Source organism: Talpa europaea (assembly GCF_964194135.1).
Source record: "Talpa europaea genome assembly, chromosome: 1".
Classification (NCBI taxonomy): Eukaryota; Metazoa; Chordata; class Mammalia; order Eulipotyphla; family Talpidae; genus Talpa; species Talpa europaea.
The window spans coordinates 109,224,224-109,239,576 of NC_140073.1; the positions used below are offsets into that span (position 1 = coordinate 109,224,224).

Here is a 15,353-nt window from a genome sequence, read left to right on the forward strand (position 1 = left end):
AAATATGAAAGGTAAAAACTACAGCATGAAATTCCGTAAGAAATTTCAAAATGAGAAAAAATATATATCTACATCTCAGAAAGTAAACAAGCCCTCACCCAGGACCAAACTTAGAGGGAAGTATAACAATAGAAATAGAAAATAGTGAAATAATGCATTTCAAAAACCACTTTCATCTCTTAGAATTATGAATGGCTTTTAACTCTCTTCCATTGGGAATATTTAAACCACTATCGTACAAGTTCAGAAACAAACTCTATTTTCTTTCTAATGTCAAATAAAATTTTCAGTCTGAATGCTGCACTTCATAAAACAAAAAAAAGCTACTACAAGAAACTTAAAAAGCATTAGCTTTCCGCACAAGGATCAATGAAGAAAAAACCTATTTCATAAAAAAGTTTTTACTTTAACAGCACCATATTTAAAATGAAGCTACTTACCTCTGATTCTTTGTCACTTAAAGATCCCAAGCTTCCAAAACTGTGATTAGAGCTTTCATTATTTGTTGAAGCCTGTTAAAGATTTTTTTAAAAGGTGAAAATTAGAAGTTTAAATGAGATATTATGAAGTAAATAATCTATCTTCTTCATAAATGACTATAAAGCATGACCCTTTATGCAAGGAAGTCAAATGAAATAAAAAAAAATCAACTGCTTAACACTATAAATATTTTTGAAAGTTTTATCAAGTCAATAATGTTCTGCTCTGTTTCAAGAAATGGCTTGTGTTAGCTAATTGTTTGGAATACCAAATTCAGGAGCAAAGGAACTGGCTATTAGGTTAGCAAGACCTAAAATTACTACTACCCAATGATTTTTAACCAAAATTTTAATCTGTGTTCAATTTCCTTTATAATCTTACCAAATTCCATTATATCCCATAACCATCTCTTTGCTTGTCTTCATATTAACAAACTCAACAATCCTTCACTTTCTTTTTTTAGTCTCTTAAGAAAATCTTTTACCATCATGACCATTTTTTAATTGCAAGGCTCAAGAATTGTTACATTTCCTTTACTATATTTTTGAACTGCAACAAACAGAAATGAGCTACCATTCTGTACAATGATGTGTGTTACATTTTTAGTATGTCTTCTATGTAGATTATTGCTTTGTGGACTTTTTCAGGACAACGAGTACATTACAATGTCTTCCAGGAATGCTTAGATCAGAGGAGAACAGGCTATGCCACACATGACAAAGATAACACATAAATTAATCTCCTGTACAAGCAGGTCATTTCACATCAATTTATAAAAATAGCTACTAATCCTAGCATTAAAATCACCCTTTTATTAATTTCCAATTTGATGACTGAGCCATTGCATATCAGTCCAGTATACAGATATTATAAAGGTTGTTTTCAACATAAAGTAACATTCAAACTAGTTAGGATTCAGGAACAATTTAGAGGAAGTTACAATCTAATTTAGGGCAAGATTATCCAACTTGAAACAAAAAAATAAACAGCAATTAAGAAGCGGTAAATTAGAACCATCCCAGTGCAATGGAGGCAGTAGCGTGCTTTCAAGCATCCAAACCCCTACCTAAAAATGCAATATCCACAACAATAAAAATGCAGTAGTCACAACAAAATAGTGGCATGAAATTCCCCCTTCACCCTCACAAAATAGCAGAGAACAAATCACCACCACCAAGACCTGAAGAAGTAGTCTGAGAACAGACTCCCAAGGGGCCCATAGTATAGTCTGAAGAAGTTGGAGAAATCCAGTCTTTATGTACTCTTGAAACTCATCTACATTACTGTGTCACGATAAGGACAAACTACTAGGTACAGAATCAAAATTGAGTACATTATAAACAATGAAGATAAAGGAAAGAAAACATCTAGATGAAAGTGGGCAAGGGTACAAAGCCTAGAAATCTCAGAAAGCAAAAGCCACATGATTGAAGAAAGCCCCAACAATAGCAGCGAGAACTCTGTAAGAAAAGTCATCCTGGACCACATTAAGTGAGCAACAGTAAATGATGTAGATCAATTTTATGAAGTTATTATTAAAGAAAAAGACTAAAATACAGAGTAACATCTTGACAATAAAAGTCTATATATAAGGAACATACACCCATGAAAGAGGTGAAAATTAGAACTTATTTCAACATGAGCTGAAACGCTAGCAAAAATGACTGAAGACATGAAATGAACATAAATCAGATTTCAAAAACCTTAGAATTTTGGTAAGAGAACTCAGAAAAGCATCAGAAATTGAAAAAAAAAGTTTCAAAAGTGAAAATTAAGGCTGAATGAACCCAAGAGAAAAATACACACAACAGCTGCTTTAAGAGAACTAAGTAGTAAAAAGGAACATTTTTAAAATCAAAAGAAATTTAGAGATAAAAAGGATTTGAGAGAAAGCAACAACTAGCAAAGAGATCCACATTCAGATAATGAAAGTCTTTAAAAAGCTCTAACATAAGAAAACAAACTGAAAACTATAATTCAAGAAAGCTTCCCTGGAAATTAAAAAAAAGGAACTACCAACTAAAACAAATTGTACATCTACCTAGGCATATCAATCCCAGAAAGTCAGCATCAACTTTTTTATTTTTTTATTTATTTTTTTTTAATTTTTTTTTCTAGAGGCATGTCTTATTTATTTATTTATTTATTATTTGTTTGTTTGTTTGTTTGGTTTATACATGCACTGGGTACAGTCAGAAGCGCGGGAGGGTGAGAGAATTCACCAGAGCCAGAGCGGGGAGCAGAGCAGACAGAAGGACCGAAGTACACTGCTGAGGGGAGCAGCGGGCGGCAGGAGAGGTCTGCTCGCCATGTGGGACCCTCCTCCGGTGGCCGGGGAGCAGCCGGGGATTGAACCGGCTGCAGAGGCTGCAGGCAGCTTCGCAACCCAGCGCTCAACCGCTGCGCCACCGGAGAGGCCCCAGCATCAACTTTTTTAAAGGCAACCTTATTGCCAGGAGAAAAGAGAGTAACATATTTAAGATATTCAAGAAAAGAAAGTATTTTATATTTTCTAAAGTTGATTTTTAATACCTAGAAGGCAGAGATAAACTCAATCAAAATGCTAGAAATAAGAATCTAGAGAACACGCTTTCAGCAACCAAAATGAATAGTGTTTCAACCTAAAAACTGGTATCAAACAATGATTATTATTTACTTGTTGATAAAGACTTAATAAGAAATACAAAATTTAATGGCTTAATGTAGGTATAATTATTAATATTTTTAAAATGGGGATCGAAGTTTATGGAAAACACAAGAAAAAATTTTAATTGCTTTCAATAATTACTTTGGTCACAGTGACAGTACTGCTACTGTTACACTGAAACTGGTGTGTGAGAAGTCTAGAAAGTAAATAAATAATCATGTTATAATCCGATCGCTTGTTTTGTCCTTGAGAATTGTTAGTATGGAAGAAAATAAAGATGTAAATAAAAACTTTGTAGTTCTGATTTGAATTGGAAGCATCAATATAAATTCATAAGATATTTTAACTTCTTAAAATAATAAAAAGTAGGCCTCCCCTGGTGGTGCAGCAGTTGAGCTCTGGGCTGCGAAGCTGCCAGCAGCCCCTGCAGCGCCAGTTTGATCCCCGGCCACCAGCCAGGGTCCCACATGACAAGACAGACCTCTCCTGCTACCCGCTGCTCCCCTCAGCAGTGTATTTAGTCACTCTGCCTGTTCTGTTCCCCGCTCTGGCTCTGGTGAATTCTCTCACCCTTTCGCTTCTGACTGTACCCAGTGCTTGTATGTATAAATAAATAAATCCTTAAAAAAAAAAAAAAAAGAAACAAGAAGTTTTAGTGAGGATGTGGAGAGAAAGGCATCCTCATGTACTGCTGGTGTAAAATGTAAATTGAGGCAAACACTATGGAAAACAGTATGGCGATTCCTCAAAGATTTTAAAACAGAACTAGCAAAAGATCCAGTAATTCCACTTCTGGGTATTTATCTGAATATGAAAACACTGATTCAAAAAGACATATGCTCCCCACTATGTTCACTGCTGCACTATAAACAACAGGCAAGAAATGGAAGTGACTAAAGGTGAGTACAAGCACAGTAGAATACTCAAATCATAAAAAGGTGAAATTCTACCATTTGTGAAAACAGACCTTGATGGGATTATGGTAGGTGAAATAAATCAGACAGAGAAAGAAAAACACTGTGATTTTTATTCACTTATGGGTTATCTATGAAAAAAAAGCACGCAGACACAATAAAAACCACCCTTGGGTTCTGATAACAGAATGGTGGTTATCAGACGGGAAGGGGGAGCAGAGCAGGTAGAGGAGATCAACTGGTTGGTGACAGATGGTGACTGGACATCATGGTGTGATATATACAGCTGCTGTGGTGAAAAACTACTAACTTCAAAAAAAAAAAAGAAAACTAAATTTTTTCAAAAAATAAATTCAATGGGTGGGCTTAAGAGTAGAATGGAAAAAAGACAACACTAAAGATAGATTAAATTATTAAAACTAAAGACTAATGAAAAATATTGAAAAGGAGATGTCTGTTGAACACTTTAGAAATCTAATATACATGTAATTGGAGTCACAAAAGGGAAAAAAATGAGCAGCCATAAAATCCCAAATTTTGGTGAGAATAACAAATTTACAGATTAAGCAACTCACTGATTGCTTCAACCAAGGAAAGTACAAAGAAAACCATAACTAGGAACATCATTGCCCAACTGTTGAAAAGCATAGATATAGAAAGAATCTTGAAAGCAGTCAGAGAAAAATGATAATTACATACAAAAAATAGGTATGACTGAATGCTGGCTTATCATAAATACTGGAGGCCAGATTTAACCTCTGAAAATGATGAGCCTACAGAACTCTCAACCGAGCTATATATGGGACAATATGGAAAGTGCCTCTGTGAAGAATGAATGTAGGGCTGAGCATCAGACATGGTTCTAATAATTTTCATTATAGGGTTGGGGGAACAATTTGACTTTTCCAACTCTGAAGATTATCAAGTTCAAGTCCTATACACTAAATGAAGAGTTCTTAGCCCCCTGTTTATAGTCAATTCTAGAAAGTTAGCAGACAAACTTACATTCCACAGGTAGGAAATTGTAGAATTTCTCTACAGGAAAACAGTCAAATCAACCAACTACAAAACCCATCAGTCAGTTCGGTTCTGCCTATTATCCATGCAAAGCATCCAGTTGGTGATACAGTGTCTATGCACAGATATAAACAAGTCCACTATCATACCATATATCTAAAGACACAAGAAAAAATAAGAAACCTATAAATGAAACAGAAACAACTTAGGGAGAAAAAAATTCACACAGAAATAAAATTATTACAAATATCCTAATACCAGCAGACTATGAATCATTTATAGAATAACAACTAAAAATAGTTCCTGGAAATTAAAAATACAGTAGCAGAAAGAAAAAAAAAAACCAAAAACCCCAGCTGCAACAAAGATAAAGCTGAAGGAACCTTCCCAGAAAGGGATCCCAAAAAAAGGAAAGAAAAAAAAGGAAACTATAGAGTATAAGAAGTCCTGATCCAAATAATGAGAATTCCAAAAATAAGAACCAGAAAATCAAAGAACTGAAATTATCAAAGAAATAAGTCAATAAGCTTTTTCTAGAACTGGAAAGGGTAAGTTTCCAGATTTGGAAGGACACACCTTTAAACCAAGCACACTGGTTCAAAGACGACCCAGACCAAAGCACATTATAAAAAAAAAAAAAAAAAAGAATGCCGGAGATTAAAGATCTCAAAAGCTTCCAGTGAAGAATAAACAGGTCACTTAAAAAGAATCAAGACTCAGATTCACACTGGAGTGCTCAGCAGTAACACTGGAAGCTAGAAGGTAATGGAAACAATGGCTTCAAAATTCTGAGGAAATTATTTCCAATATAGAATTCTACACTCAAACTAACAACCAAGTTGGGGGTATGGTCAAGCACCTTTTATGCAAGGTCAAGCACCTTTTCTCAGAAATAGAGAATCTGCTCCACCAAAACAAGGAAAGAAAACCAAGAAGTGTAGCAATGGCATACAGGAAACAGGAGTTCACACACAGAACAGATATTAAAAGGAGTTCCCATCATGATCAAGAAAGATCCCAGGATGACAGGCATCCAGAAAAAATGAAGAGAAACTTCCTAGATAAGAACAGAAGAATGAAAGATTTCAGTAGAATGCCAAAAGAAAAAGAGTACACAACTTGTTACTTGAAAATAATGAGAGATTTAGGGCCTCTGTGGTGACGCAGGTGTTAAAGTCTCAGCACTATCAAGCTATCCCAGTCACTGCAGCATAAGTTTGATCCCTAGCACAGCAGACCTCTCCTGTCTCGCCCACTGCTCCCGTCAGCAGTGTATTTCAGTAGATCTGCCTGTTCTGCTCCACACTGTCTATAGTGAATCCTTCCACACCCTGCACCTCTGGCCTAGATCCGTTCTTGTATACACAAATAAATAAATCTTTAAAAAAAATGAGAGATTAATATACTTCTCCTGGAGTATATGTGGACACTCACACTTAATAAACTGAAGAACTAAATCAACTTCTAACTCTATGAAAATAAGATGCCGTACAAAAGAAGAAATGGAATCCCACATGGCTTCATTATAAATAAAATTTACATTGTCATAATATAAACTATGAAATAATGATATAACTAGGGCCAGAAATATCTAAATTGGGGGGAGGGTCAGGTAAGTTTGAGTATTTCTATAGGGGTGGAGGGTTGGATCATTTAAAAGAGTTAACTCATCATCTATAATAGTCAATAAATATCTAAAAAATGAGAAAGACAAAACAACTACAATAATCTCATTTAGAAATACAGACATAACTAAAACAACACATGAATTACAAAAAAAAAAAAAACCTACAAGGTAAAAGGAACTGCCTCTGTGAAGAAAGAATGCAGGGCTGAAGAATTAGATATGGTTCTAATAATACTCATTATAGGGCTGGGAGAACAAGTTGACTTTTGAAACTCCAACACATATCTGGGTATGAAATCTCTAATGCTTGCCATTTCACGCATACATTGGTGTCATTTGAATGTAGTTACATTAATCAAACTTTAGTCTCTTTGTGAACAATTTATGAAATCTGTTACTATTCTTACAGGAATTTTATCTTTCATATTTAGATAGACAATTCAACTGGACTGCTGTATGATGGTAAGAGGCGAGAGTCAAGAGCATTTCTTTCCATATGTATATGCAGTTGATTCAGCATCATCTACTACAACACTGCACTGGAGTAATAAATCAAGTTATTATATATGGATGACTCTGTTGCTGGGCTCTAAGTTCCAATGTCTGTTTTTCTTCCCCAGGTCAGTGTCAGAGTGACTCAACCCCACTCCTTGGTGTGTGTATATATACCTAAAAAACCTGGAAACATATGTTGACACAAATATTTCTATTAGAGTGTTTATCAGTAATATCATCCATTTCAAAAAAAGAAATAATGTCTACCAACTGATGAATAAACAAATTGTGATATATCAACACAATGGGATATTCAGTCATAAAAAGGAATTAAATATTAATATAGACAACATTCACGAACCATTGAAAAAACTGTGATAGGTGAAAAACCCAGACACAAAATGTCATGTATGATTCCATTTATGCAAAATGTTCAAGAAAGGCAAATCCAGACAGAGAGAGAAAGCAGACCTTGGTTATCAGGGTATAGAATATTCTCTGGAAAAGGGAAGTTTGCTACCAATTTTTATGGGATCTCTTTTGAAAATGTTCTAAAATTAGACAGTGGTGATGGTTGTACAACTTTGTTATATACTAAAACATAGTGAAATGTATATTTTAAATGGATCCATTTTATGGTATGTGAGTTACTTATCAATGCCAAAAGATAACAAAGGTTCAAAATTATTGAGAGGAAGAAACATGGTGGAAACATGACAGAATATAGTGCATAATCACATACATTCAGGTATACAGCATGCGTATATGTAAGCACACAGACTTTTGAAATCTTTAAAACAAAACAGATTTTTAAAAAACACACTCAAGGAACATTTTTAAAAATATAAGTGCAACACAGTGAAAAAACAGAAATACAAACTCCCCCCTCCCACACACCAGTTTCACTATTTAGAAACAATCACTTTTTTAAAAATTGGTTCAATTTTTTTAGTAAGCAACACAAAGGCTACTTCAGCTTGTCTTATTATCTTTCTAGAGTTTTTATGTCTACACAAGCAAATTAAATACACATTCACTGGTTCTCCCTTCTTACTCAAAAGATAACATTATGTTAACTGTCCTGCAGTGTTTTCTTTTCTCTTAACATATCGTGGAGAAATTTCCCAATCAATGCATACAGAGCCTATTCATTCCTTTCGCTAACAGGAGTATTTTTTTCAAACAGGTGCAGAGTATTTTATTGTACGCACTGTATTTCAGTGGGTCCTATATTGACCCTGCTGTGAAAGATTAAGAATTTAGAACTCGGTGCCTCCCTGGTGGCGCAAGGGTTAAGATGCAACCTATGCAGCTATCTGCAGCCACTGCAGCACAAGAGTTCAATTCCCAGCCAGCCAGAGAGCAACCCACATGGCGCAGCAGACCTCTCCTGACTCACCCGATGCTCCCCTCAGCAGTGTACTTCAGTCAATCTTCCTGTTCTGTTCCCCACTCTGTCTCTGGTGAATACTCTCACACCACCCCACCACATCTCTGGCCTGTACCCCAGCTCTTGTATGCATAAATAAAACTTAAAAAAAAAAAGAGTTTAGAACACACTAACATTACAATTTCCCTTCCTATTTTTACTTTTAATTTTTCAAATGGTTGCCTTAACTTTAAATATTTTTTTATCTTTAACTTAATGATTTTTTTAATATTACTTTCCTACATTGTTGTTAATTTTTGGACAGTATTTGATTTCTCCTCTCAGATGCAGTCCCTGTAGTTCTCCCACAACCACAGCACCAAAGATCCATCACCACAGTACCTTGTGCTCTTCCGTTTTGACCCTTCTACCTTTCTCTCACCTTCTGTATGTCTCAGATGTATGGTCAGCTTGCAAGTTTTGTCATTTTCCTGATCCTTTGTTTGGTTTTTCAATGTTCTGTACTTATAAGAGAACAATCCAATACTTATCTTTTTCCTCCTGACTTACATCCCTCTGCATATTCCCTTCCAGCTCCATCCATGTTGCCACAAATGGCATGAGTTTGTCTTTTTTGATCACCAAGGAGTATTCTATTGTGTATATATACCACATCTCCTTGATCTATTCATCTGCTCTGGGACATTTAGACTGTTTCCATATCTTAGCATTGTAAATAGTGCTGCAATAAACACAGGAGTGCATTCTAGCATTTTAGTGCCCTTTGGGCAGATTACTAGGTGTGTAATTGCTGGGCCATACAGTAGATCCATTTTTAGTGTTTTGAGGAACCTCCACACACAGCATGTGCTGGAGTATGGAAAAAAAGGAACCCTCTAACTTACACTGTTGGTAGGACTGTAAAGTGGTCCAGCCCCTATGGAAAGAAGTGTGGAGATACCTTAAGAGACTAAAAATGGATCTAACATATGACACAGCAATTCTAATCCTAGGTATCTATCCAAAAAGCACTAATAGAAAGGAAACCTGCACGCCTGTGTTTACAGCATCGTTATTTACAAAAGTCAAAATATGGAAACAATCTGAATACCCCAGAACAGATGAGCGGATCAAGATGATGTGATGTGTGTGTATATATATTTATAGGCGCGCACACATACACAACAGAAAACTACTCAGCGATCAAAAACGATAAACTCATGCCATTTGTGGCAACATGGATGGAAATGAAAGGGATTATTCCAAGTGAAGTGAGCCAGAAGGTGAAAGGCAAATGCCAGATGGTTTCACTTATATGTGAAATGTAGAGAAAATAAAGGAACAAAGACTAACCCTTGAAAGTTTACTACAGATCTGAGGCATCCAAGAAGGGAAAGAGGAAGACAGAGAAGGGAGCACCTGGACTATGGTAGATGACTATGGGTGCTTTGATACTGGGAAAACTATGGTGACCACACCTGAGGGGAGAAATCCTATATTGTGAAAAAACAAACAAGAATGTAAAATAAATGTACATCACTAAGAAATATAACAAAAATAATTAAATAAATGAGGTTCATAAATATTTCCCCCATAAATTATAAAAATTATACTAAGTAAGTTGCTCTTGAGCACTTATGTAGGAATCTTTTCTTTTTTTAAAGATTTGTTATTTATTTATTTATTCATTTATACATACAAGCACTGGGTACAGTCAGAAGCACAGGAGGGTGAGAGAATTCACCAGAGCCAGAGCGGGGAGCAGAGCAGGCAGAAGGACCAAAGTACACTGCTGAGGGGAGCAGCGGGCAGCAGGAGAGGTCTGCGCGCCATGTGGGACCCTCCTCGGGTGGCAGGGGAGCAGCTGGGATCAAACCGGCGCTGCAGAGGCTGTGGGCAGCTTTGCAACCTAGCGCTCAACCCCTGCGCCACCAGGGAGGCCCCTTATGTAGGAATCTTTTATAAAATATATATAAGGTCATTTAATACATGGAAATAATGTCAATTAAAGATTACAACTGTACTCACTTTAGCTCCAACACTGCAACTGCCAGTGCTCCCAGTGCTCCCACTTGCAACTCCTGTAAATCTAGCTTCCAACAATTCTTGCCTTCTTGGATCCAGACTATGAAGCTCATCCATTGCACCTATTATATATATAAAAAAAAAATACACATATATGTCTATCTTTATGTACACAAAACACAAAATATCCATCTCTCTCTCTATGCATATACTTAGTTGAGATGTCAACATAAATTTAATGAATTCTATAGATGAAAATGCAGATTCTGATTTGGTAAGTCTGAATATGGCCTAAGATTTTCATTCTCTCTTTTTTCCTAAATGTAACCATTTTGTTATCTTTTAACTAACTGAATTTTTTTACTTAACATTGTTGTAGTACCCACAGTTTACCTACAATCATATCACCCATGAAAACTATCACCATATTCCCTTGTGTTCATCCTTCCCGTTTTACTCCACTCCTCATCCTTTGATGTATGTTTCTGTTTTATGATCAGCTTACTAGTTTTGACCTTTTGTTTGGTTTCTCTCTATTCCATATATAAATGAGACCATCCAGTATTTATCTTTTTCCTTCTGACTAATTTTGGGTAGCATAATGCCTGCCAGCTCCGTCCATCTTGCTACAAATAGCATGAGCTTGTCTTTTTTGATTCCTGAGTAATATTCCATTGTATAAATATACCACAACTTTTGGATCCATTTGTCTACTTGCGGGTATCTGGGTTGTTTCCCTATCTTGGCTGTTGTACATAGTGCTGCAATAAATATAGGAGTTCAGCTTTCCTTTCGAATTAGTGTTTTTGTGTCCTTTGGGAAGATTCCTAGGAGTAGAATCACTGGATAATATGGTAGATCCATTTTCAGTGTTCTGAGAAAACTCCACACACTAAAGTTCTGAGGAAACTTTCCATGGTGGCTAGACCAGTTTACATTCCCACCAGCAGTGTAAGAGGGGTCCTTTTTCTCCATATACTTGCCAGCATTTGTTGTTTTCAGCTTTTTTTTTAAATGTGGGCCATTCTTCCTGAAGTGAGGTGGTATCTCATTTTGAAGATTTATTTATTTATACGAGCACTGGGTACAGTCAGAAGCGCGGAAGGGTGAAAGAATTCACCAGAGCCAGAGCGGGTAATAGAACAGACAGACGGAGGACACTGCTGAGGGGAGCAGCGGGCGCGGCAGGAGAGGTCTGAGAACCATGTGGGACCCTCGCTGGCGCCCGGGGATCGAACTGGCGCTATAAAGGCTGCAGGCAGCTTCGCAGCCCAGTGCTCAACTGCTGCGCCGCCAGGGGAGGCCCGGTATCTCATTTTGGTTTTGATTTTCATTTCCCTGATTACAAGTGATATCTGACATTTTCCATATGTTTACTGACTATTTGCATTTCTTCTTTGGAGAAATGTCTTTTTAGTTCTGCCAATTTTTTGACTGGGTTGTTTGTTTCTGTTGAGTTGTCTCTCAGTGAATGAATGGAAAACGATGTGGTACACATACACAACACAACACACATACTGGAATACTTCTCAGTCATGAAAAAGAATGAAATCTTGCCATATGAAACAACATGGTCGACTTGAAGGTATTATACTAAATGAAACTAGTCAGAAAGAGAGCCTTATTATGTGTGGAACAAACTAGAATCACAGAAAGAGGAAACAGACTGTTAGTTACTAGAGAGGTGGAGAATTAGAGTGTGGGTGGAGAAATCAAAATGTATGAATTTCTAGTTACAAATTAAGTAGGTCAAGGAAATGTAATGTACAGCATGAGAACTATAATTCACAGTATGGAATTACAAATTTGAAAATTTCTAAGAAAAATAGTAAACAGACTGGTAATCATTTTGCAATGTATACAAATGTTGCAGACATGAATGTTATTGTCAATCATACTTCAAGTTTTTAAAAAGAGAAAAACTGTCCATAAACTTTTCAGTGACAAATTCAAAACATAATAACTGAGTATAATATTTTAGACTCCTACTAATGAAAGAATGGAATTCTTTTTTGGAGGGGATTTTTAAGTATTCATGTTTCCTATCATCAAAATAATTGGCACATACTCATCTGACAGTGCTGATCTATAATGAAATTTTATATATTTATCTTTGAAAATTATTTTTCAGACAGATACTGTCTGATATCAACCCACAAGCGTAGTGTTTAATTGAGCTTATTCATTACTTCAAAGGCACTTATAGAAGTTTATTAGAGTCTTCCTTTGATATTTTCCTTTCAGTATGTCAATACATTACAGATTAATCACTTCTAACTGAAAGATAGGCAGAAGTTCCTCAAGTGCACCATTAAATGGATCTTCAAATATGTAAACTTTTTCACTTGCATCAACATCTGAAAAATATCAGAACTGCAATGTCTCAAAATGTGCTAAGTTTGAGGCTAGAAAATGCATTTATGCAAATTCATGTGGAAATAAAGATCTCACTCTAATAGAAATGTAATGAACAACTTAACATTACCTGTGGTTGAAACATCATTTGTCATTAAAATGATCTTATCACAGTTAAATTTCATACATAAGCACCATTTGCCTTGTAATTTTAGGTTAAAATCATTTTAAAACGTTATCAAGTCTGCAGAAAATGCAGATTTCCAAAGCTTGTGGTTTTGACAATAGTGGTAGAAGAAATGTCCTCTTCATTTAAAAAACGATCAGTCTTAGTCCAAAATTTAAAAAATTGCAATAATTTTTAGCACTGCTAACTCAGAGTATTCATCTTCTGTTTATAACAAAAATTCATCCTGTTTATGCTGGTTAAATCCATGAGAGCAAATGAAGTTTACCATAGAAAACAGTGATTCAATAATACAAGATAAATTCACATATTTTCTGCAAAGTACCTACTAATGAATAATGCAAGGAATAGCTATAAGCTTCAAATACCTCCCATTTTATAAACTTTGCAAACTATAAAACTAGTCCTTTTTCTGTCCTACACATTTTTACCATCAATTGTAACATATCTTAGCAGATTCCACTTCAGATTGTACTTAGCGTTTTTTTCTCAACTTTGAAAATATTCTTGCCTATAGCCATTCTATATACACTATTCATAGAGGCTAATTTTTCTACCACTTCAAACTTGGCATTGACTCCTTGAATATACAACAACTAAGTAGTATCAATAACATCTGTCAACTCATCAAGAGCCAAGAAAAACCACTCTAAATTATTTGCCTTGTTTTTTTAATTGACTATTGATGTTGCTTCAAATGTCCTCAACTCTTAAATCAACTAATTCTTGGCAAAAACTTAAAAGTCCTAAAAAAGTTTATTTTCTCTGAACACATTGACTGTTGCAATCAAACACAATTTAATTAACTCATCAGTAAATAGATTTCTTTGGTTAACAAATGAGCCACTGGGAAACTTATTTTGGTGGCTGTCTCAATTTCATTTATTTTTATTTTTATGAAGAAATTATGTTGTAATAATATGCTCACTTTAAATTTTCTAATTTTCCTGTTACTCTCAGAAAATTGAGAGTTTAGAAAACTATGGTATATGCGTAGTCAAGCAATGTCAACATATATTGCACTGGGTTGTCACAAAAGTCAGGAAGCTTTTTTCTATGTATTTTTCAAGCAAAAATGCATCATGACTGTTCCAACAATTCAGTATTATCTATCACAGCTACATCATTGCACAAATAAGAACAATGTTTTACCATTTAATTCAATAACAAAAGAATACACACTGCCTCAAAAGCATACCAGTCAAGAGTTCATTTTTCTCTTTTCTTGTTTTGACATGACAGATATGCACTGGTATAAAAACGGTAGCGATTACAGGCTGGCAATACACAAGGCACTCACTCACAAGTTACAGTTATAGCACTAAAATTTGTAGTGCACCAAAAGCAGTATGAAGTGAGAAGAATGCCATATAGGAACTCTGTATGGGCACAAAGACTTGAATTTCACATGTCACAAAGTATTTATCATCTTTCATTTTTATTTACCATGCAAAAATAGGTAGTTTGACATCTGTAGTAAAAAGGCACAAAGATTTTAATCTTTTATAGAATCAGATTATAATTTCTGATACTGATCTAGAAACATGGTCCCCAATTACAGTCAGATTTCCTGAAGAATATGTAAACTTCCATAATCCATTAAATTATTATTACATAGTAAATGTTCAAAAGCAATTTTAAAAGCCATTATAAATACCACATTATCCATAAATACCCCATCTCAATATACAACCAGCTGTCTGCCTAATTATACTATGCTATTACTAAACTGCGCCCCAAAATTTACATCCAAAGCCTCACATAAAATATGTAACAAAAGGGCCTCCCCGGCGGCGCAGCAGTTGAGCGCTGGGTTGCGAAGCTGCCCGCGGCCTCTGAGGTGCCGGTTCGATCCCCGGCTGCTCCCCGGCCACCGGAGGAGGGTCCCACATGGCGCACAGACCTCTCCTGCCGCCCGCTGCTCCCCTCAGCAGTGTACTTCAATCCTTCCGCCTGCTCTGCTGCCTGCTCTGGCTCTGGTGAATTCTCTCACCCTCCTGCGCTTCTGATTGTACCCAGTACTTAAATAAATAAATAAATAAATAAATAAATAAATAAATAAATCTTTTAAAAAAAAATATGTAACAAGAGAGGTCACTACCTAAGTTAGAGATCAATCACATACTATACTATGAAAAACAACTTTAAGGAAACAACACAAATGAGGGACACAATTCAATCCATGAAAATTGAAAGTTAGAAAACTGTGGTATATGCTTAGTCTACCAATGTCAACA

At 35.6% G+C, this 15,353-nt stretch overlaps 1 protein-coding gene across 3 annotated transcripts in view; it reads right to left on the reverse strand.

Moving 5' to 3' along the window:
- TLK1 (tousled like kinase 1) overlaps positions 1-15,353 on the reverse strand; it is a gene marked incomplete at its 5' end in the record, with an annotated part of 119,329 nt that overhangs the window by 76,540 nt on the left and 27,436 nt on the right. For 2 of the 3 annotated variants that reach the window (XM_084247595.1, XM_084247593.1), the window contains 2 exons: positions 441-512; positions 10,578-10,696. In XM_084247595.1, coding sequence (XP_084103721.1) covers positions 441-512; positions 10,578-10,696 — 191 coding nt within the window. Of the gene's footprint in view, positions 1-440; positions 513-10,565; positions 10,697-15,353 lie in introns of all 3 variants that reach the window. The other variant, XM_084247594.1, reaches the window with a different exon arrangement.